The 22,567-nt window shown below is 60.2% G+C and overlaps 2 protein-coding genes across 3 annotated transcripts; both read right to left on the bottom strand.

Moving 5' to 3' along the window:
* Window positions 1-1,002: 1,002 nt before the first annotated feature.
* LOC137851939 (zinc finger protein 777-like) lies at window positions 1,003-8,400 on the bottom strand. 2 transcript variants are annotated; one of them, XM_068673067.1, is made up of 7 exons: window positions 8,252-8,400; window positions 7,647-7,943; window positions 7,062-7,188; window positions 5,568-6,098; window positions 4,609-4,797; window positions 4,111-4,227; window positions 1,003-3,527 (listed from the first exon to the last, which is right to left on the bottom strand). In XM_068673067.1, the coding sequence occupies exons 1-7, from the start codon at window positions 8,273-8,275 to the stop codon at window positions 2,707-2,709; spliced, it is 2,106 nt and encodes a 701-aa protein (XP_068529168.1). In that variant the 5' UTR covers window positions 8,276-8,400; the 3' UTR covers window positions 1,003-2,706. The 2 variants fall into 2 exon arrangements, with proteins under 2 accessions (XP_068529168.1, XP_068529169.1); XM_068673068.1 differs by having other exon boundaries at window positions 4,111-4,224.
* A 7,150-nt stretch (window positions 8,401-15,550) lies between these two features.
* Window positions 15,551-18,551, bottom strand: LOC137851945 (uncharacterized). Its single transcript, XM_068673081.1, has 4 exons — window positions 18,225-18,551; window positions 17,994-18,120; window positions 17,625-17,738; window positions 15,551-16,972 (listed from the first exon to the last, which is right to left on the bottom strand). Exons 1-4 carry the CDS (start codon window positions 18,240-18,242, stop codon window positions 15,564-15,566), a joined length of 1,668 nt encoding a protein of 555 aa, XP_068529182.1. The 5' UTR covers window positions 18,243-18,551; the 3' UTR covers window positions 15,551-15,563.
* Window positions 18,552-22,567: the final 4,016 nt, after the last annotated feature.

The raw sequence follows: 22,567 nt of genomic DNA, 5'->3' as shown, positions 1-22,567 counted from the left end.
GGACACTGACACCCTGGGGATGGAGGAGGGGACACGGACACCTTGGGGACATCTCAGGTATGAAGGAGGGGGCCATGGCATCCTGGGGACACCCCACGGACAAGCTGGGGGTAAAGAAAGTGACACTAACACCCTGGGGACACCCCGGGGATGAAGAAGGGGACACGGACACCCTGGGGACCCCTTGGAGACAGCCTGGGGATAAAGGAGGTGACAGTGACACCCTGGGGACACCCCAAGGATGAAAGAGAGGGCCATGGCATGCTGGGGACACCCTAGGGACACCTTGGGGATGAAGAAGGGGATGCTGACACCTTGGGGACACCCCAGGTAGGAAGGAGGGGACACTGAGACCTTGGGGACACCTCAGGGATAAAGGAGGGGGCCATGGTTTCCTGGGGACACCCTAGGGACACTTCGGGGATGAAGAAGGGGACGTTGACACCCTGGGGACACCCTGGGGACAAAGAAGATGACAGTGACACCCTGGGAGCACCCCAGGTATGAAGGAAGGGGCCATGGCTTCCTGGGGACACCTTGGAGACACCCTGGGGATACAAAAGGTGACAATGACACCCTGGGGACATCGCCCAGGCCAGGAGGTGGCCATGGTGATAAAGTGGGCGTGGCCTCTGCCACAAGCCCCACCCCCAATGGCCCCACCCCCTCCCAATGGCCCCGCCCACTTTGGGGCTCTGCCCACACACAAGATGGCCGCCACGAGGGGCGGGGCGGGGCGGCCATGACACCCAAAGGCAGCCATGACACCCAAGGGCGGCCATGACACCCAAGGGCAGCCATGACACCCAAGGGCGGCCATGACACCCAAGGGCGGCCATGACACCATGGCGACGCCGTCCCTGTCCCCTCGGCACCCCACAGCTCCCCTGGTGCCACCCAGGCTCCCCCCAGGGCCGGTGGCCCCAGCCTGGCGCAGCCCCTCTCACCCCGTGCCCACCTTCGTTGCGTGGCGCTGCGTATAAAACCACCACCACTGGGCCCTACAGACAAATACTTTATGGATTCCACGGCCTGAGAAAGGGATGGGAGCGTTCCTACAGAAAAAAGTTGGTCCCAGTCACAGCTCGAAGCCACCTCCCGGCTGCCCGCTGCGCTGGCTTGACTCGTACCCTGTGGTACTGGGATCAACTGGGATCAATTGGGCGCACTGGGATGGCAAACTGGGCAGGGGTAAGCGGCTGGATGCCGGCCCCGTCACCTCCCGGCCCTCCCGGCACCAACCACCTGCATCCCGCAGGGCTTCGCAGCCCCTCGGACCCTGCAGGCAGCCAGGAATTAAAAATCTCCTAAGGAAACTGGTTCCCAACACTCCCTGCCCGGAGAGGGGCAGGGACGTAGTGATTTCAAACTAGAACATCAAATAATTCAATGGACACAAAGCAAAAAAAAAATAATAAAACAGCTCGGGAGTCCTATCAGCCCCTCCGCTTGGCCTGGACCGATTCCTTCACTCCGTACGCGTGCCTCGTGCTTCCCAGCGGCGTGCCCGCTGCACGCGGGGCTGGGACGGGGCCACGAGCTTCCAGTGATGCTTGGGGCCACCAGAGCCTCGGCTGGCATCACCCACCGGGGTGCCTCTTCACGGCGCGTTGAGGTAGGCTTCCATGTGATTAGTGACAGAGGGAGCGAGCACGGCGCAGTGGGGCTGAGCAGAGGGGATGGTCCCGCACAGAGCAGCTGGGGTGGTGTCAGAACAACGCGTCCGAGCCCCGAGGAAGGGTCCTCGCACAGGCTGTGGTGCAGCAGGAATCCTACCCAGCGAGTATTTGTAAAAGTGACCGTGGGCGCAGGCTGGTTTTGGGGCACAAACCCTCTCACGCAGGGTTTTGGAGGCTGGCCTTGTTGGTGGAACGGTGCCGGGACCTCAGGACCAGCAGCAGCATCACACAGACAGAAGGTAGGGTTTGTTTCACTCTCCTTATCTCCCAGAGCTGTTCCCGAGGAGGTCCCTGCGTGGCAGATGTCCCCAGCAGGACGGGGCACCCGACAAGGATGATCCGAGACGCCGCTCTCTCTGCCTGGTGCCTTGGTCAAGAAGCATCAGGGAAGTGAAAATCTCTGGAACCCGCTCTGGTCTGTCAGTCTGCTTCCCTCTGTCCTCTTCACTGTGTAATTGTGTTTCCAAAATGAAGCTCTCAGCTTCAGCACCACACACACGGGGTGAGCTGTCTGATGGGTCACTTTGGGCAGTCCCATGCATCACCCAGCAGGCACGAGTTTGAGGAATAGCAAAGCAAATTTTTAACCGCTGAGGCTTCTGGAATTTGTTCCACGTAACGGTGTCCAAGCTTTGATTTATTCTGCCACTCGGGAAAGCTCCCGAAATCCAGCTGATGGATGATGGTTCACAACCCTGGTGCCCCACCACGGACGGAATCTGAACGCTCACAGCTCCTGCCCAGGGACTCGAGTGGTTTGGCTCCCTCCTGTTGCCACTTGCCCCCAAGCTGCTTCCCTACTTCCTACTCTCCACCGTCACAGCAGCAGTTCTCGAGTTGGCCTCGAGGATCTTTGTGGGCCTCTCCCAACCCGGGCTGTTTTATCAGTCTGGTAACTGCAAGCCTGAGCTCCACAGCAGCCACCAGGAGGTTTTCAGCGGAGCAGCTTTGGCAGCAGCGAGGACGGCGCCTCGCCAGGCACCCCCGGGGCTGCTTTGGGCTGCGGCCTCCTGGCCGCGGTCGAGCCCTAGGCTGCTTTGTGCTGCCGGCCCTCCAGGGCCTTCTGCCGCTCGTGAATCTGCTCGTGGCGCACCAGGTGAGTGTGGCGGGTGAAGCCCTTCTTGCAGGTGGGGCAGCGGAACGGCCTCTTCTCCGAGTGGGTCTGCAGGTGCCGCTGGAGGTTCGAGGAGCAAGACAGAAACTTACCGCAAAGATCGCATTTCAGGGGGCGTCTGGCGTAATTGCGAAGCGTCGTCTGCGGGGAGAAACACCCCGACAGGCTGCCCGTGTCCTGCTCCTCCTTGGTCGGGCCCAGCCAGCCTCCCCCCGCGTGCGTCCTGTTACCCAGGCTGTGGGCAGAGCTGCCGGGAGCCCTGCACAGCTTCTTCCTCGGCCCTATCCTCAGTTCCGGGTGCGTGTTCCCCCAAACCTTGGCTGCAAAAGCCCTGTCTTGGGTGTGGATGGCCTGGTGCAGGACCAGGCGGTTTTTGTCTGTGAAGCTGATCTCGCACACCGTGCACTCGTAGGGCCCTTCTTTGGCGTGGCTCCGCTGGTGGATGATGAGGTTGATCTTCAGGCGGAAACGCTTCCCGCACTCGGTGCAGGGGTGCGACCACTCGCGCACGTAGCCGCGCCGGCAGTCGCCCATCAGCAGGCTGCTGCTCGAGCACTTGCTGGGTTTCTTCTTGCTCCTGGGCTTGGCCTGCTCTCCCGGGCAGTTCTGGATCGCCGGGTCAGGAGAAGGTGCAGAAACTTTTGGCAAGGCGTTGGGCCCCACCTCCTTCACCTCCAGGCTGTCAGGGGGAGAGGTCCCTTCACAGGCCTTCTCCTCTGCCAAAGAGCCTTCCTCTGAAATGAAACAACACAGGCGTTCACCACTCGCACTGCGGGGACGATTCCGTGCCGTGGTTTCAGTCCCAAAGCACCCAGCAGGCTTTCTGCAAGCAAGGAGCTCCCGAAAAATCTGAGAACGCAGAGTGGGGAGGCGCCGGTGCCACTGCAGGGTCCTGGCCTGAGCAACTCAGCAGCTCAGCGAGCCCTCGGGGGCAGATCTGCTGCAGTGCCACAGGGCAAAGGGCTCTGCCTCTAAAACCACCAAACGATGGCCACAAGATGTAGCAGGAAAAAAAAAAAAATCCTTAGCAGTACCTCAGGCTCTTGGCTTTTGGCAAGCTGGGAACTGTTGCCAAATGCCAAATGCTGCAGGCGACCCAGCGCGCTTCCCCCGACTGCTGCTAGGAGGATCCCCGTCTGGGCTCATTCTCTCTGCAGATAACAGGGCTGCACACCCCACCCGGCACCAGATCCCTCCCTTGCTGGGTGACAAAAGGATCTGGAATGTTCTAAACTTTCCTATTTCAAGCCTGTGAGTGAGCTGGAAGCTGCTTCTTGCCCGCAGAGCACTGTGTCTGCCACGCACGGGGTAACTCACCGGAGCCGTGCTCGGCCGGGTCCTCTTCCTCCTCTGTCTCCTGCTTCACGTCCCTGCTCAGCCCCTCTCCCCGCGCACTCAGGGACGTGACATTCATCACCAGGATGGGCAGCCCTGCTGGCAGGGAAGAGAAAAGCAACTTTCAGCACCAGCGGACAGCTCACATCTGCTGGCTAACTGCAGACGCGTTCAGATGCTAACCGGAGACACGTTGGGACTGTGCAGAGGAGCCAGGGCCAGCTCAAGAAGCACACAGGGACCAAAAGCAGAGAGAGGGCCGGGAAGAGACCCCAAGGAGCCACAAGGAACCTCCGCAGAGCAGCCTCATCCATCCCAAACTCTCCCCCATCAACACCATGGGTGGCATTCCCACTGCGCCTTACGTTCAGGCCCTCGAACCTCTTCCATTTGCCCTTGCAGCACTCTGACAGCGCACCCCAGGACTTTTGCTTCCCCTGGTGATGCTCCTCCAAGCTCGGTGTCTCTCGGGTAACTCACCTGTGCCAGCTTCTGAGGGGACTTTCTGTTCTCCCAAAGCCTCTTCCTTCCCGCCCGTCTCTTCTGGTGTGTGTGGGGGCTCCTGCCCAGCTCGGATGCAGGGCTGTGGGCTCTCCTGGCAGCCTCTGGTGCAGAGCTCTTCATCCCTCTCGATCCGGGACAGGACGTCAGGCTCGGACGCAGTGCAGTCTGCTCAGGGACAGGGCAGCAGAGGACAGCACATTTTGGTAGGAACTGGCTACAGAATTCCTCTGCTGACCTCTCAGACCCTTCAGTGACCCTTCTCCCTTCGCCCCAGGGCTGGCAGGGGGTAAGGACGGACACGGACACGTTACCCATGCTCTAACTCAAGCACAGCGAAAACCTAACAGAAGGTGACTTAAAATCTCAAAGGAGAGGGAGAGGCTGTGTCCGTGTAACACCTTTTTCCTTTCTTCCCAGGAGCACTTAACAAAACAACCCCCAAAGACACACCTGGGGCCTGCACTGTTTCTGGGTAACCCTCCTCAAAGGACAGAGCCAGCCCCCGACCCCTGCCAGTGCTCACCCAGCCCCTCACAAAGCTCCTGTAGCCCCCCCAGCTCCCAATTCCAGCAGGACAGAGCTCTCAAACACAGCTCTCCCTTTGGCTCTCTCTGGGCCTGCCTGCACCTTTCCAGTGTCTCCTGTTTTTTTTTGCCTGGCCTTCATACTCAGGAGCTGGAAGAGATCCCAAGGGGTCTGTCCCACCGCTCCCGGCTCCATCCCAGCCCCTTCTGGCAGGTTTTGTTTGTTGTCTCCCCATGACTCGTGTGGCCAAGCATAAATGTTCCTCTTGGAGAGAAGACTCAAGGCATTCCATGGACAGTCAGCCAATGCAGCCAGCAGAACCTCAGCGCAGCTCCTTTCTAACACAGACAGCGACGGGAGAAAGCAAGGGCCAGGAACGGCCTCGTCCTGCTGGCACCCGTTTAACTTACCCATGTCATCTTCCGCGTCTTCCACTTCTACGTCGTCTCCCAAGTCCTCTTCCACCTGCTCCACATCTGCTGGTGCCTGCGGGGGTTCCTGGACATCTGTGATGGATGTCTGCGGGGGCTCCTGGCTCTCCTGTGTGCACAGCTGGGGGGGCTCCTGACTCTCTATGTTACACGTCTGTGGGGGCTCCTGAATGTCTCTGACACATGTCTGGGGGGGCTCCTGGCTGTCCTGGATGCACGGCTGCGGGCGATCCTGACTCTCTCTGCTACATGTCTCTGGGGGCTCCTGAACGTCCTGGATGCACGTCTCTGGGGGCTCCTGGCTGTCTTGGATGCACGTCTCCATCTCCAGGGACTCCTGCCCGTCTCTGAGATGCATTTGTGGGGGCTCCTGCCCATCTCCAACGCATGTCTGCGGGGGCTCCTGCCCATCCAGGATGTCCGTCTGCGGGGCCTCGCGACAGCCTCTGCTGCAGAGCTCTTCATCCCTCTCGATCCGGGACAGGATGTCAGGCTTGGCCACGGCATAGTCTGCTCAGGGACAGGGCAGCAGAGGACGTTTTGTTAGGAACTGGCTACACCATTGCTCTGTTAAACTCTTAAAACACTTCAAACACTACCCACGCTGAAACAAGGGAAGATGGAGGTGTCGATTTCTTAGCCCCGTGTTGGGATTCACCCATAAGCACGGCCGGGGCTCAAGCACAGAGAAGATTTAAATAATAGAAAGAGAAATAAAATCTCAAAGGATGTGAGAGGCTTTGTCTTTAACCTTTCCCTCCCATCTCCACGTTAGCGGTGATTTGAAGAGTAAATCTTCTGAGCTGCTGTTATCAGATTGCTTTAGTTCTGGAGTAGGGACAGAAGGATTCCTGCTACGTAAAAATGCCCACATCAGACGGACCACGTGAGGACCAGGTTTGTGCCTTCCACAGAGAATTATCTAGAAAAGTGAAGCTGCAGCTTCAGGGACTGCACCAACCAGCACGTTACCAGTCACGCCCACAGAACAGTTTTTGATGGGCAATCTTATCGCCCAAATCAGCCAACAACGTGTCAGATGTGCTCAGAACTGAACGAGATTAAATCGGTTCTTTGCCCCTGTCACTTCAAATCACGGCTAAATAGCCAGAAGACAAGAATTGGTTCAAGATGCGATTATCAAACTTCACCCAGGTAACACCTGAACCGTGCTGGAAGGTCGTGATGGTTCCCTGGCCCTCGGATCCCCTTGTACAGTCCTTATGAATAGCATCTCATCTGGATATAGGGTATAAGAGACATCGTTTGTGTTATTTCTGTTACTGGTATTTCCTACAGACAGCTCTTACAAGCAGGAAGGAAAGAAAAGGACTGGGTCTGGCTGCCCAGGAGAGGTTCTGCGAGCTACGGGTGTCCAGCCCCACCACACCACACCACCGGTGGGACTGCAGGGATGCCGCCCAGCCTGCCTGGAAGAGAAATTCACCCGCAGGAACGGACCCCGTGCCTTACCCAGGGAGATCAGAGTCTCGTAGTTCCCCCTCATCACAGCCTTGTAGAGATCCTTCTGCCAGCTGTCCAGCGTCTCCCATTCCTGCTCGTTGAAGTACACGGAAATGTCATCGAACGTGAGCGGCACCTGGAATCACAAACACTGCACACTCGGTGATGTTTTTCACAACCAAAGGGAACTGCACAGGGACCTCCAGGCAGAGAATGTGCCCGGACAGAGCACAGGGTGCACGGACACATCGGGGCTTGCAAGCCCTGGGCTCACAGGCGCTGAGCGATGCCAGCCCGTTGCTGAGCAGGCTGTGGCACTTCCCACACCCGTCCACAGCTGCTGAAGGGGCACTCACTGAAATGCTCCTGCAGGCTGCTGCCCCTCCAGGGCTCGGGGTTGGGAATGGCACCAGGGAGCACGGGGAGGCCACCACAACGGCAGCACGGTGACACCGCTCCCTGAGGAGCTCTGCGGGGCTGCCTGGTGTGTTTCTGGGGCTCAGGACTTGAACCAGCCCAACGCCAGGGCTCTGAGGAGCCCACGACGGAGCTGGGGCTTTGCCACCTGGGTTAGGGTCTCCCGGGCACCGTTACCTTGGGGATCTCCCCCTTCCTGCCGGGGGGCAGGCGCAGGATCCAGAAGTTCCTGTTCCTCAGCAGGTTCTCCACGTTGTCCAGGCGCTGCTGCAGCTGCCCGTAGTCCTGCAGCAGGCTGCCCAGCGCCGCCAGGTTGCTGCCCAGCTCGCCCACCAGGTTCTCGCAGGCCAGCAGCCTCCGCTCCGCCTTCTCCGTCCTGCTCCGCAGCTCCTGCAGCTGCTGGGCCTGCGCCTGCTCCGGCCCCGCCGCCTGCAAGCGCCTCAGCCGGCCGGTGCCCGGGCCCCACGGCGAGGCCTGGAGGGGGGGACAGGGGGTGAGGGGCGACCGGGGGGGGGGCTCTGGGACCCTGGGTGCTCCGGGGGGGATCCCCTCGGTCCCCACACCCCCGGTCCTGGCACCCCCGGTCCCCACAGCCCCGGGCCCGGTACCCCCGGGCCCACCCCCCCCGGGGCCCTCCCCCCCGGTCCCAGCCCCCCAGGAGGCCCCCACCGCCCCCCCGGGACCCCCGCAGCCCCCCCGGTTCCTCTCAGCCCCGCACCCCCCGGCTGTTCCCCGCAGCTCCCGGTGCCGCTCCCGGTGCCGGTGCCGGTCCCGGCCCTCACCTCAGCGGGGCCCCGGCGGGACATGGCCGCCGCCACCGGCACCGCGCGGCCTGCGCCCGCCGCCGCCGCCACCGGGCCTGCAGGGGGCGCTGCGGGAGGGGCGGGGCTTGTTGCTAGGGGGCGGGGCTTGTTACCAAGGGCGGGGCTTGTTGTTAGGGGCGTGGCTTGGTGCGCTGGGGGCGTGGTTTAGCCATGGAGGGGGCGTGGCTTAGCTCTGAGGGGGCGTGGCCTCGCCGTGGCGGGAACTCGTGGCGGGAACGCGGAGCCCCGGTGCCGGCACCGGGTCCCGCCGTGCTCCGACCCCCCCCAGAGCCCCTCCCGGCCCCTCCCGTCCCGGGCCGGCCCCCAGGCACCGGCACCGGCTCCGGTGGCCGCTCCGTGCATTCCACCGGGGCCACCCCGGGGTTGGGGTTGGGGTGGGGGCGCCGATCCACGCAGCTCCCCCCGCTATGGGGACCCCCCCAATGGGTGTTTGGGAGGGGGGGATATGTGGGTGCAGGTGGCCCCGTGCAGTGCGGGTGCTCCAGGTGCTGTGGGGCACTCGGGGGGCAGTGGGGCACTGGGAATGTGGTGGGGGGGCTGGGGAAGAGCGGTGGTGGGAAGGGGAAGGATGGGGGGCGTGGGGGGTGTGGGGGGCGTGGGGGTGTGGGGGGCGCTGGGGACCACCCGGCTGCGCTGGGGGTGTGGGTGTGGGACCCCCAGAAGCACCCACTCAGGCTGTCTCGGTGCCTTTATTCGGTGGCTCCGCACAGCGCGTGGGGACACCCCTGCAGAGCGCTTCGGGGTGCAGGGACAGCAGCGTGTGGGGCGACCCCACTGAGCGGAGGGCACAACAGGGCCCCCCCCCAGGTCTCCTCAGGGCTGGTGGGGGGCGGCGGGGTCCCGCGGTGCTGTCGGGGGGCGGCGGGACGCCCGGCTCCGTCCTCGCTTTGGTTTGCGCAGGGTCACTCGTGCTACGGGGCCGCCCGGTGCCTCCTGCAGGACACAGCGGGGTCACCTCGGGGGTCTCCGTGACCACCCCTGGTGCCCGTCCCACGGTGCTGGTACCTGGCTGAGGTGCAGGACCTGGGCAGGTCTCTCGCTTTCCCTCCTGGTGCGCTCCTGGCCGCCCTGTGGGAACAAGTGGGATGTCAGAGCCAGGCACGGGGTGATGGGGAAGGGGGGCTGTGGTCCCCGGCCCTGCTGGAGCTGTGAGGGGGGGGTCTGCGGGTGGGCAGCGCCGCCCTGCACTCACCCGCCGGCCTGCGGGGTCTTCATCCACATCCCCGGTGCTCCAGGACATGGAAGTGGATTCCTGCAGGTGGGGGGGTACGGAGTGGTGCGAGGGGTGCGTGTCCTGAGTGCCCCATCCCCATCCCCATCCCCATCCCCATCCCCATCCCCATCCCCATCCCATCCCCATCCCCATCCCCATCCCCATCCCCATCCCCATCCCCATCCCCATCCCCATCCCCATCCCCATCCCCATCCCATCCCCATCCCCATCCCCATCCCCATCCCATCCCCATCCCATCCCCATCCCCATCCCCATCCCATCCCCATCCCCATCCCCATCCCCATCCCATCCCCATCCCATCCCATCCCCATCCCGTCCCCCCAGCCCCCCAGTCCCCGCTCACCTCGCTCAGCACAGAGAAGCACCCCGAGCACGGCCGGCGCTGGCCCCTGCCGCGCGTCCCCGCCTGTGGGGGGAAGGCATCAGTCGGTGCTGCTGAGTCCTGGCTCCCCCCGCAGCGGGACGGGGCCAAAAGCAGGGATGGAGCTGGGGGATGTGGGGGGGACGGTGGAGGAGGACGAGGAGGAAGGCAAAAGGGACGAGGATTTGCCGGCCCCAAGGCCGTGCTCCTCCTGCCCCCGCTCAGCCCCTCGCCAGCCCTGATGAAATGTTTGCTGGTTGTGCAAGCAGCAGCAGCAGCGTTTTGGCACAGCAAAGGCTCCGGGGACGCCCCAGCGCTGCCCCCACGGCGCAGCCCCCCGGGACGAGGGGCTTGGGCAGATCCCACTGCCCCCAGCCCACCCTTGGGGCCACCCCTGCCCAGCGCAGCCCCCAGCAGGACCTCTCCAGGGCTCTGCCGTGCCCGGAGCACGGTGCCGGTGACAGCACCGGTGTCCCCGGGGGGGACAATATTTTGGGGAATCGCTCCCCCCACAGTGCCAGAGCCACCGTGCCGTGCCGCGCGTCTTCCCCCTCCCCACAACGCTTCCCTGCAGCCTCCCTCCCCTCCTGGCTGCTGCTGCCCAGCTCTGGCCTCCTCCCTCTGCCCCCCACCAACCTCCCGGTCCCGTGTGAGCGTTTTCCCCTTCTTGGAGTCCCGTGGGTTGGCCCCGGCCACGGCCAGGAGGGCCACGGCGAGGGCACAGAGCAGCCGCAGCCTCATGGCGCTGCGCGGGGCACGGCTCGGCTGCCCCCTGCTCCCCGCCTGGACCTTGGCCCCTGCTGCTGGCCAGCTCAGGAGTGGCCACCCACTGCCAGGAGGGCACCAGCGAGGGGCTGGGGGGGCTGGGGGGACGTTCCTCTCTGAGCCAGCCCCCCAGGATGGGGCTGGATGCGCAGGGGGTGACGGCTCCCCAAAATGGGGGTCTGCACACCCCTACACCTCCTGGGTCTGCAGTTCCCCTGCGGGTTGTGGAGAGGCCCCTGGTGGAGCAGGCTGTCCCCCTGCACCCATGGGTGCCACACGGAGCAGATCTCCACGCTGCAGCCCCCCCGTGGGTGGAGGAGCCCCCGGTGGAGCAGGTGGATGTGGCCTGGAGGAGGCTGCGGCCTGTGGAGAGCCCCCGCAGGAGCGGGGGGTCTGGGGACCCGTGGGGGACCCGTGGTGGAGCAGGTGTTGGGAGGAAGGTGTTTGTAATTTGCTTTTAGTTTCTTACTGCTCTAGCTTGTTAGTAATAGGTGAAAAAATTTATTAATCTCCTTATGCTGAGTCTGTTTTGACCGTGATGATAATTATTGAGCGATCTCCCCATCCTTATCCCAAACCCTCAGCCCTTTCCATACAATTTTCTCCCCTTTTCCCCCCTTTCTTCTCCCCCCTTTTTTTTCTCCCCCCCTTTCCTCTCCTCCTGGCACCTCTGGTGGCTCCACGGCAGCATCGCCCCCCAGCCCTGTGCAGTGCCGGGCCCCTGGTGCTGGGATGTGCTGCGTGACGCTGCTTCATGCAGCAGGTTTAGGAAGGAGATGCTACAGGGTTGTGCACATCCCCACCTCCTCTTCCAGCCATCCTGTTGTGAGGAAAAACCTCAATAATTTGCTCAAACGAGGTCTTCCGTGAAGCTATTTTATTCGCAATTCAAAGGTGGGTGTCCTGCAATCAGGAGCACATGGTACAAGTTCACCATAACCCTAAATCCCCTATTTCCCGACACCTGATTTCTCCCTGTTTCCTCACTGGTTGAGTACTACAGGGTCACAGCCTACTCGATGCACTTCTATACCATATAGGTACAATTTTATTTGACCAGCCTTTATTTTCTCCTTTTCCTTTTCCTTTTTTTTTTTTTTTTTTTTTTTTCCTTCTCTTGTGACGAGAGGGCCCATGGTTCTTGTTTTTACTCATTTCATGTTGCTCATTCTGTTTTTTTTTTTTTTTTTTTTTTTTTTTTTTTTTTTAGCTATTCTCCTAATGTTGGGACAGTGGGACCTTCCCTTTATCTGCTTAACTAGTGCTGTGCTGCTGTCGTGCCTGCATGATGCAAGGTTAGTGGATATTCCACTGCAAAAAAAACCAACTTCTGTTGCAAAAATACAACTTTGTTTCTCAAAATGGCCACATGTTGCCTAAGCACAACCTCAGGCTACTTGCTATTGGCAACTTTCCTTGGTTTCTCCCAGAAGGAGCATTCTGTCCCTGATCAAAGGGAGCCTGGGTTAAAAGTTAAACATAATTACTGATTTTGCACTGCTCATCCTGTTTTTCTGAGCTATCCTCCTTATTTTGGGGCCTTCCCCATATCTGCCTAACGCCCTCCCCGGTGCTGTGCTGTGCAGTCACTGCTGGACATGGTGATTCGTGGAAGGACTCTACAACTCAAAGCAAATGAGCTATAAAGTAGGGATGTGGTTTATTTCAGCAGGAGGTGAGAGGATTCACACCACAATCCACCTTGCGGTGCACAAACACCGCTTTGTTTCTCACTGTAGCCAATAACGTGGGCTCAGGCCAGGATCTCAGTGAAGCAGCATTTTTATTCATGATTGTGATGATGGGCATGCCACAAGCAGGAGCACGCCTCTAGTTCCAAAACACAGTTTATATACATTTTTTTTTTTCTTGACTGGGATTTTCTCGACTGTTTCCCCATGACTGGGTAATCCAGGCTCACAACCTATCCGGTGCTTCACAGACAAAACACGGCTTTCAGTTGCCAACCTGTTATAAACCAAATTTCTTTTGACTTTTTGACTCTTTGAGGTGGTAATGTTTCTTACACTGTGAATTCCCCCTCATTGCTCCCAGGATTCTGGTTGTCTGTGTTTTACAAGGCGTCTGTTAGGTGTTGTTATCACAGCAAGCGTTTCCCACTACCACATTCCTTCCTTCTATGATTTGTGAAGAACTCTACAACTCAAAGCAATCGAGTTATAAGGTAGGCTTATAAATGTAAATGTGGTTTATTTCGGTGCTGGGTGCATGTGGGATAGCTCCTAGAGGCATGTGTGCCCCAGTGCAGCAACAGGCCCTGGTTATGTGCAGTAAAATGTTATATATGCATGAAGTTCCCCAATACGCCTGCACATACACAGAACCCATCCCCGCTTTGTATTAAAATTAGCCCCAGAAGTCCTCCTGTCCGTGCAGTGCCTGCTGCTGGTGGTTGCCGGGGGCTGTGCGGATGAAGGCTGGGGACTCCTCTTCATCACGGCTGGTTGCCTCTTGCTGAGGCAGCTCCTGACCAGTTGGCTCTTGCCTGTTATATATGGAGTGGTAATTCATGTCAGAAAAATGGTTGATATTAATAAAGAAGGGGGAGATTTGGAAATGTGGCAATGGGGGTCAGAAAGCCTCCTGGTTGGTGATAACATCAGACTCTTAACGATGAGGTCATCAGGAATGTAAAGAGTTTAGAGGAAATAAAGAAGGGAGATTGAGGCGACGCCGTCTGGGGTTGCTTGTTTTCTCCTGTTAAGGCATCGAAATTGCTGGGGGGGTTGCTGGTTAGAACTATTAACATTTATTGTTTAATGTTATATGATAATAATATTATTAGTGTGGTTTCAAGGGTGAACGAAACGCGGGAAAAGCAATCCCGTTTTATTGCTTTGGGGAACCTTGTGGTGGGCAGATCATGTGCAGAAGAAGGGGGAGACAGCCGAAGCCTCCTGCAGTCTGGAACAAAAGGTTGCTAATGGTGATGGGGAAACCGTGAGCCCTTCACCCACAGCGACCACCACAAAGAGAATTATAATGTGAAGCGGGGATAGGATATCCGTATGTATAGGTGTACTCGGGTTTCTTGTAACAATAATGTCCTATAAATATTTAGAAAGTTTGACGGTTGGGTGTGCGTGGTGGTAGAGCACAGACTCCCTGTGCACCCAGCGCCTTTTATAAAAATTCTTTTATGTTTATTCAGAGGGAGTTGAGATTTCATTTATAACATGCCCAACACTTGGTTGGTCTCAGCCGGGTTTTGGGGCAGGATCCCCGATTTTGTCAGGAAATATCCCCTGTGAGAGACCCCGAGACCCCTTATTTGGGTGAATTTGCAGAGCAGTAAGCAAGGACACAGCGATATCAATTTTAATGCAAATAAGCGAGCCTCCATTCTTCCATTCGTGGCTTTAATAATTACAATTGCTTTATTTCGACATAATTAATGCGATTACGCAACTCCCCCTTTCCCCTATCCCCGGCTTCAGCGCCATTCCCAGAGCGCCAGGCCCCGGGCCGCGTTGCCATGGCAACAGGCACGCGAAGCGTCACTTCCGCTCGCGCACTTCCGGCTTCAACCCCGCCTCCCGGCACGTCCCGCCCCGCGACCCGGAAGTGACGCCACAACCCACAACCCCACGCGCGGGCAAGATGGTGAGCACCGCCCGGCCACGTGACGCACTCCCAGCCACGCGATTGGCTGCTCCGCCCGGCGGCGCCATTTTGCGGCGGCCGCTCGCGGCGCGGCCGACCGGAGGCTGCCGCCATTGGCCCGCGGCTCCCCACGTGACCGCGGAGGCGCTCAGCCATTGGCTCCGCCGCGGCCGCCATTACCGGGGACGACGGGAGGGGAACGGGGCCGGGCCTGGAGCCCTCAGAGCCCCCCCGGGGCCCCCTCGGGGCTGGGGCCGCGCTCCCGGGGCCGCCTCAGGCAGGTCAGTGGCAGCCGGGGCCGGGCCGCACCGCACCGGGAGCCCCCCCGGGGCCCCCCTCACGGCGCCGCCGTGCCCGGGGTGTGGCGGAGCCGCAGCGGGAGGGGGGGGGAAGGAGGAGGGGGGGGAGGAGGGGGGGGAGGGGAGGCCGCGGGGTCTCCCCGGAGCCTCTCAGCCCGCGGGGGTCGGGCCCGGTGAGCCCCAGGGGGCCCCACCGGTTCCCGGGGGTTCGGGGGTTCCGCCACCCCCCCTCCCATCCCCGTTTCCAAGGCATAACGGACGCGGGGTGAGGGGAAACGGCTTTATTGGCAGGTAAAATACACGGGGGGGGACACACACACCCGGCCCCTCCCCACAGCCCCTTCCCCCTCCCCTCTGCCCCCCTCCCGGTGCCGCACCGGGCTCGGGGGCATCCCCCGGGGCTCCTCTCGCTGCCCCAGTGCGAGCTCCAGGTGGTCCTGGGGGACCCCGCCCCCGCAGCACCTCCTCCACGCCTCTAACCCCGGTGCTGCCTCTCCCCCCCCTTGTTTTCTCCTCCCCCCGCTCTCTGCTGTCTCTGCAGTTCCGTGTTTCTGCTCAAACGTCTCCCTGAGGTGCCCCCCCCCCCGCCGGGTTGTTGTGCCCCAGCCTCTCCTCAGGGTGCCCCCTGCAGCCCACCCAGCAGTGGTGCTGCTCCCCACCCCATTCCAGCAATGCTGCAGAGCTCTGCACAGCCCCCAGCACCTTTAAAAGTGCTAAGCACAGGGGCTCGTTATACGAAATGAGGTTATCAACCCCCCCCAAAACGTTTCCCCATTCACACTGCCTAAACGAGCCAAGGGGGAAGCTACTCACGGGGTGCTTGGCTGCTCTATGGGAACACCACGGTGCCCAGGAGCACAGAGCGAACCCAGCGACACGCAGCCACCCTCGCTCTCCCATTTCTGTTCTCCCATTCCTCTTCCTCTGCTCTGCACCCCTCCGGCCCTTCCCTGCCCACACCACCTCCCCTCCACCACATGCCCCCCCTCAGGCACCGCTCCCCTCGCTGCAACTCTCGGAGAACCTCCTGTGCAGCCCCCTCGGGGGGTTCCCCTGTGCAGAGCTGACGGGGCTGCGGTGCTCAGGCGCCGGTTGGGACGTGTGGGGGCGGCCCCTCTGCACCCCACACACGGCTGAGCACAGACAGGCGGTGCACAGCGCCCAGTTCCTGGTGCGCAGGGCCCCGTCGCAGGCGTTGCACAGCGATGCCTGGCTTGGGGCAATGAGTTCCTGTCTGGCGAGGTCCCACCAAAGCCTGGGGGGCCGCCAGCCCCGCGCCCTGTAGCGCACCCACACCTTGGGTTGTGCCGCTCCACCCCACACCTCCCCTGCCGACGGCTCGGGAGAGGCTGCAGGGCCACGGGGCGCCTCCGGTGTCCCCCCCACGGAGTCCCCCTCCTGTTGAGGCTGCAGGATCACAGTGTGCCACTCCGCAGGCAAACGAAACGCCCCAGAAGTGTCCTTCGTGGAGTGCTCTGCCTCAGCAGGCTGGACAACCGCCGGCACAGTGGGTGTGAAGAGGCAGTCTGCACAGAGATACTCCCGGGAGATCTGCAAGCTTTTGACGAAAGGCCCCAAACGCTGCTTCACCCGCGTGCCCTTCCCGTTGGCTCCCCCCTTCCGCAGCTTCCTCTTGCGCAGCATGGCGTGAGCCCGGCACACGGGGCAGATGCCTTTGCGGCTGCAGCCCTGCCGGGGCGATGTTATGTCCTGGCAGTAGTCGTGGTCCTTCATCACCAGGGCCCTGCTCTCGCTGGCCCCACAGTAGTCATGTTCCCTCAGGGCAGGCTGCAGCACCACCCCCTGCGTCGTGTAGTAGCAGTGGTCTCCCATTGGGGCCCCGTCCATGTCCCCCGCTGCTGGAGGAAGGCTCCCATCCTCTTCGGCACGCTGCGCTTCCTGCACGCTGCCCTGGGATGTCTTCTGGCTCTCAGCCCCCAGGGGCTCGCAGGGATCCGCCGCTCGGGGCTGTGGCTGCGGCTCTGAGTCAAGCGGGAGCTCCGTGCCTCTGTTGATGCCTGGCTTTGCCCCTTCTTCATCCTCCACTTGGTCTTTCTCAGTCTGGGAGCCGGCCTCTGCCCGCTCGGGGCTTCCTGCAGGTGGGGTTTGGCCGCTGGTTGCCTCTGTGTGCTCCTTGCCCCCGGGATCGCTGAATTTCTTCAGCAGCCTGCTGCAGCGCAGCTGCCACGGCTCGCTCCGTCCTCCCGCTGACAGCGTGGTGGGGCCAGCCCACCTCTGCCCCTCGGGCCCCGCGCCGCAGAGCCCTGGGCTGGGGCTGTCGCAGCGCTCAGCGTGGACGGGGGGCTCCGTGCTCTCCTCCAGTGCCTGCTGCCTGCCAGGGCTCGGCCACCAGGTGAAGCCGGGCTCCTCTGGGCAGCTCCTGTCCCCGTTGCACCCTGCAGGGACACCGGAAGGATGTCACCTTCCCAGCAGGGGAACCCCTAAGCTCTGCGACCCCCCAGCAGAGGAGGAGGCGGCCCCACAGAGCCCCAGCCCTGCTCCAGCAGCACCCAGAGCTGGTGCCCAGCGGCTGCTGGAGATAATCACAGAATTTTTAGATTGGAAGAGACCTCAAGATCATCGAGTCCAACCTCTGACCTAACGCTAACAGTCCCCAATAAACCATATCCCTGAGCTCTACATCTAAACGTCTTTTAAAGACTTCCAGGGATGGTGACTCCACCACCTCCCTGGGCAGCCTGTTCCAACGTCTAACAACCCTTTCGGTAAAAAAGTTCTTCCTAACATCCAACCTAAAACTCCCCGGGCACAACTTTAGCCCATAAAGTTGCTGTGTACAGGAGATGTACCATGAGGGCACTCCATGGGACAGCAATCACCCTGCATGCAGGCACCAGCTTGGCAAGACTCCCCCTGGGCTGAGCTGCGCCCCTCATGGAGGGTCTTGGGGGGTGCTCTGGGTGCAGGCAGCGAGCAGGGGGAGGAGCAGGACAGGGGATGAGCAGGGAGCACGGGGTCGTGCTGCCCGCAGCTGGGCAGGAGGAGGGGCCGGGTGCATGGCACCGAGGGCTGGGCTGCGGCTCTCACCCAAGGGGGGGCTGTCGGGTCCGTCCCACGTCTCCGAGCCCTGCGGCGTGCAGACCCACGGCTCTTCCCCGTGCTCCAGCCGATACAAGAGGTCAGGTTTGGGGCCTGCGTACCCTGTGGGGTGGAGATAAGAACAACGTTCCGTTACAAAATGGTGTCTGCAGGAATAAAGGGTTAGTGTAGCAAACTCAACGCTTTCTGTGCTTTTTTTGTCGGATGAGCCCGGGCAGAACCAGACCGGAACACGGGGAGAGGCAGCGGAGCCACTGTGGTGAATCCATCCCAACCCCCCCACCCCAGAGCACCCCCGGTGCCTCGTGACAGCCCCCCCCGAGGTACCCATCCCCGGTGCCGCGCGCCCCGCCTCACCCAGCGAGGTGAGGAGCGCGAAGTTGTCCAACATGACGGTGCGGTACAGCTCCCGCTGCTCCTCCGCCGCCAGCTCCCACTCGGCGCGGCTCAGGAACACGGCCACGTCCTCGAACGCCGGCAGCTCCTGTGGGAAGCAGCGCGCGGGGCTCAGCCCGGGGTCCCCGGCCCCACAGGGGCGTTGGGGTGGGCCGGGGGCGTCGAGGGGCGGGGGCGGGGCTCGGTTCCTACCTGCGGCCGCCCGGCCATGGCCCTGCGGGGCGCCACGCGGGGTCCCGGTGCGTCGCTTCCGGTGTTCCGGCCACTTCCGGTGCGCTCGCCGGAAGTTGGGCTCCGCGCCGGAAGTAGGCCGCGCGCACCCACATCCTGTCCCGCCGGCGCCTCCTCTCTCCTCCTTTACGCGCTTCCGGCCGAAGCCCCGCCCCCAGCGGAAGTGTGGCGGGGACCTCACGTGGCTCCCCCGCGGCCATTGAGGCGGGGCCGGCGCCGCCATTTTGAGCCCTGCCGCGGCCCACGTGACCGCAGGGGAGCCTGCCATTGGCTCACGGCGCGGGCAGGGTGGGAACGGGCCCCAAAGCCCCCCCATGGGCGCCCCCTGCCCCCTCCCCAGCCCCCCCCAGCCCCATCCAGCCTGGCCTTGGGCACTGCCAGGGGTGGGGCACCCACAGCTCCTGGGGGCAGCCTGCGCCAGGCCTCACCACCCTCATAGTAAAGAATTTCTGCCTCAGATCTAACCCAAACCCACCCTCTTTTACCTTAAAACCATTACTTGCCATAACACAATAAAGTTTTAACTTCTTTATTAACTGCATGAAGTTCAACAAGGCCAAGTGCCGGGTCCTGCACCTGGGGCGCAATAACCCCAAGCAGAGCTACAGGCTGGGAGATGAGTGGTTGGAGAGCTGCCAGGCAGAGAAGGACCTGGGAGTGATGGTGGACAGTCGGCTGAATATGAGCCAGCAGTGTGCTCAGGTGGCCAAGAAGGCCAACGGCATTCTGGCTTGTATCAGAAGCAGTGTGACCAGCAGGGCTAGGGAGGTGATCGTCCCCCTGTACTCGGCTCTGGTGAGGCCGCACCTCGAGTGCTGTGTTCAGTTTTGGGCCCCTCGCTACAAGAAGGAGGTGGAGGTGCTCGAACCTAAACGATTCTGTGGTTCTGTGAGAGCAAACACCGCCAGCTGATTTGTCCCCTCTGTCCCTTCCCCAGTGCACCATTTTTTTGTGAAGGTGACAGGGACAGTTACAGAGGTAATCTGACTACAGACAGGGAGCATCTGCCAGCCAGGAACTGCTGGCCGGAGAACCAGAGGCAGCCTTGAGGGATGCATCACCTCTGGCATCCTGAGCACTGGAAACATGCTGAGATGCCATCGAAAACAGGAGAACGGGGAAGAGCTTCCCGTCTGAGACAGAAAAGAACAGTCTGAAAAAAAGGAGACAGCCAGAGACAGTGGGAATCAGCAACTACTATAGTGACTCTTACCTAACGCTGGCCCTTTTATTGGCCCTGTTCCTGGGGGCTTGTCTCTGCTGAGGCTGCTTTTTAAAATTGGACCTTTTTTGAGGTCAGTCTGACCCCCGTTATTAAGTGGTGTGATTCTTCAATGCTGCATATACCATTGCTTTCCTGTAAGATCTGTAATATTTGGTTATCCATCCGTCTATATCTACTTGCCTTTTTAGCCACAGTGGTTCACTGTGATTAATCACTGCTTGCTAGTGGTGGTTTGTGGTCATCCGTAATAAACAGAAGTTGTAGAAAATAAAGTCTCTGTGCTTGTGTATTACGGAATCCTATGAATGCACTCCTGCAAACTCCACATACCTGCAGGCTGGGTGACCCTTTAGGTCTCGCCACAAGGTGGTTGTTGGTGTTTGCTCTGCCCTAAATTCTCCTAAATTGGTGTCTGCATCTCCCTGGATTAAACCCTCGGAGCTGCTGCCTGCCCCGGCTGTCAGCACTGCTGACATCTTGGCCCAGAGGTTCCTGACTACCTCCTTATCTGCATGGACACCTTCCTTGCCTGCTTGTCTTTCTGTAGGATTTTGTATATTCACACGGTGGTACTTCCTTTCCTGAGTCCTTGGTTTCTCAAAGATCCCATCTCAGCAGTGCTGCTGCGTTGTCTAATTTTTCTCTTTCTTCAGCTCCAAGCTCATTCACAGCAGTCTGAAGCAAGGCTACAAAGTGAGGGTACATTGGAGGCTCAAGCCAGTCAGTCTCAACACTGTGCCCAGTGAGATCATGGGGCAAATCCTCCGGGAAACTCTGCTAAGAGACATGGCAAACAAGGAGGTGACTGGTGACAGCCAGCATGGCTTCACCAGGGGGAAATCGTGCCTGACAAATCTGGTGGCCTTCTACAACAGGGTTACGGCACTGGTGGGTAGGGGAAGAGCAACTGACAGCATCCACCTGGGCTTGTGCAAAGCATTTGGCCCTGTCCCCCTTGGTATCCTTGACTCTAAACTGGAGAGACACGGATGTGATGGGTGCAGCACTGCGTGGGTGAGGAATTGGCTGGGTGGTGGCACTCAGAGAGTTGTGCTCAACGGCTCAATGTCCTGGTGGATATTGGTAACAAGTGGGTCAGTAGTGGGACCGGTACTATTTAAACATCTTTATCAGTGGCACGGACAGTGAAATTGAGGCACCCCCCAGCAAGTTTGCTGACGACACTGAGCTGGGTGGTGCAGCTGCTACCCTGCAGGGACGGGATGCCGTCTAGAGGGACCTGGGCAGGCTGAGAGGTGGGCCTGTGCCAGCCTCGGGGGGTTCAACAAGGCCAAGGGCAAGGTCGTGCAGCTGGGCTGGGGCAATCCCAAGCCCAAATCCCGGCTGGGAGGGGAAGGGATGGTGAGCAGCCCTGAGGGGAAGGACCTGGGGTGATGGTGGGCCACAAACCAGCCGTGCCCTGGGCTGCAGCAGCAGCAGCACAACCAGCAGGGCGAAGGAGGGGATTGTCCCCCTGTGCCCCACTCTCGTGAGACCCCCCCGGGCACTGCCTTCGCTGTGGGGCCCCAGCACTGGGACGTGGAGCTGCTGGGGCGAGTCCAGAGGAGGCCATGGATGCTCGGATGCTGGAGCAGCTCTGCTGTGAGGAGAGGCCGAGGGGCTTGGGTTTGCTCACCCTGGAGAAGAGAAGGCCCCGGGGAGACCTCACAGTGGTCTTCAGGGCCTGCAGGAGGGCTGGGGAGGGACTCTTGGGTGGGGGGTGTAGTGATAGGACCCTACAGGCAGGTGGCAGCTGCCTCATCTCCTGCCCCTGCCCCTGCCCCTGCTCTGGGTGCTCCCTGGAGCGATTGCACCAAGAGAAACTGGTTCAAAATTAAACACTGAAACCTAAATTTTGAGGTCCCTTCCAACCCAAACCATTGTAGGATTCATTCTGTGATTCATCTGGCCAGAAGTGCCATGCTGCCAGGTGCATTCTGTGAGTCATGCCTGGACACTGGTGTTCTGTTTTGGGTCGGGATGGCGGTACATACATGAACACAGAGCCCTCTACCTCCTCCACCAGGTTTTCTGGTTACTTCTTTTCTGGTAGGGCTTACACGGATTGTGGTGATCTCCCCACCTGGGGATGTTTTTGCTGCATCATCCGGTTACGATGGAGGGGTGGAAATGTTCCAGTCATCCTCCCCCTCCGTCAGCTGCAGGAATTGGGCCAGAGGTTTCCTGCTTACACCTCTAGCCCCGTCTGCCTGCCGTCCCTGCTGTGTGGCTGCTCGTTGTTCCTGCCGCAGCAGGACCGTGACTGCGTGGGGGTGGCAGGGGACGGGAGCGTCCCAGCAGTGCAGAGCTCCAGCCCTGGCTCCGGGGCAGAAGGCGTTTAATGGCTGCTCGTTCTTCTTCCCATCTCGTCCCATGCCCACCTTCCAGGGATCCACAACATCGTGATTGCCACAGCTCTGCCTCCGAGGAGCAGCCACTAGATGGACCTCGGGATTCACCATGTGCTCTCGTGGGCAATGGGAGCGTTTTCCAGCACCCTTGGTGCTGGAGGTGCAGCCACCCCATACATTTAAAAACTGAGCCATTACATTTCAATTTGTGGACACTGTTATATATGGAGTGGTAATTTGTGTCGAGAAAATGGTTGATATTAATACAGAAGGGGGAGATTTTGGAATGTGGCCATGGGGGTTGGAAAACCCTGTGACTGAGATAACATTAGACTCTTAATGACGAGGCCAGCAGGAATATAAAAGAGTTTAGAGGGAAGAAAGAAGGGTGGTACAGGAGACTCCATGCAGTCTGGGGTTTCTTGTTCTCCACCTGGTTCTCTTGTTCTCCAGCTGTTGAGGCATGGATGTTTCTGGGTGTTTGCTGTTGTTGTTACATTCAAAGTTGTCTGACCAATGAAAAGTTGTTTGGAAAAGAACTGCTGTGGAGAGAAGGGTATAAGAGGGGAGCCTGCCCTCAAGATAAAAAAAAGAAGGCAACATGAAGTTACATCAATAAAGAAGCAGGAAAAAGAAGTGAAGAGGAACAGGCTGGCAGAATGGAGACCAGGACGGGAGCAGGCACATCGATTGCCTCACGAAGACAGGTTCGGCCAGACTCAGCAAAC

Source organism: Anas acuta, chromosome 2 (genome assembly GCF_963932015.1).
Source record: "Anas acuta chromosome 2, bAnaAcu1.1, whole genome shotgun sequence".
NCBI classification, from domain to species: domain Eukaryota; kingdom Metazoa; phylum Chordata; class Aves; order Anseriformes; family Anatidae; genus Anas; species Anas acuta.
This window is presented reverse-complemented; position numbering and strand designations above follow the sequence as displayed.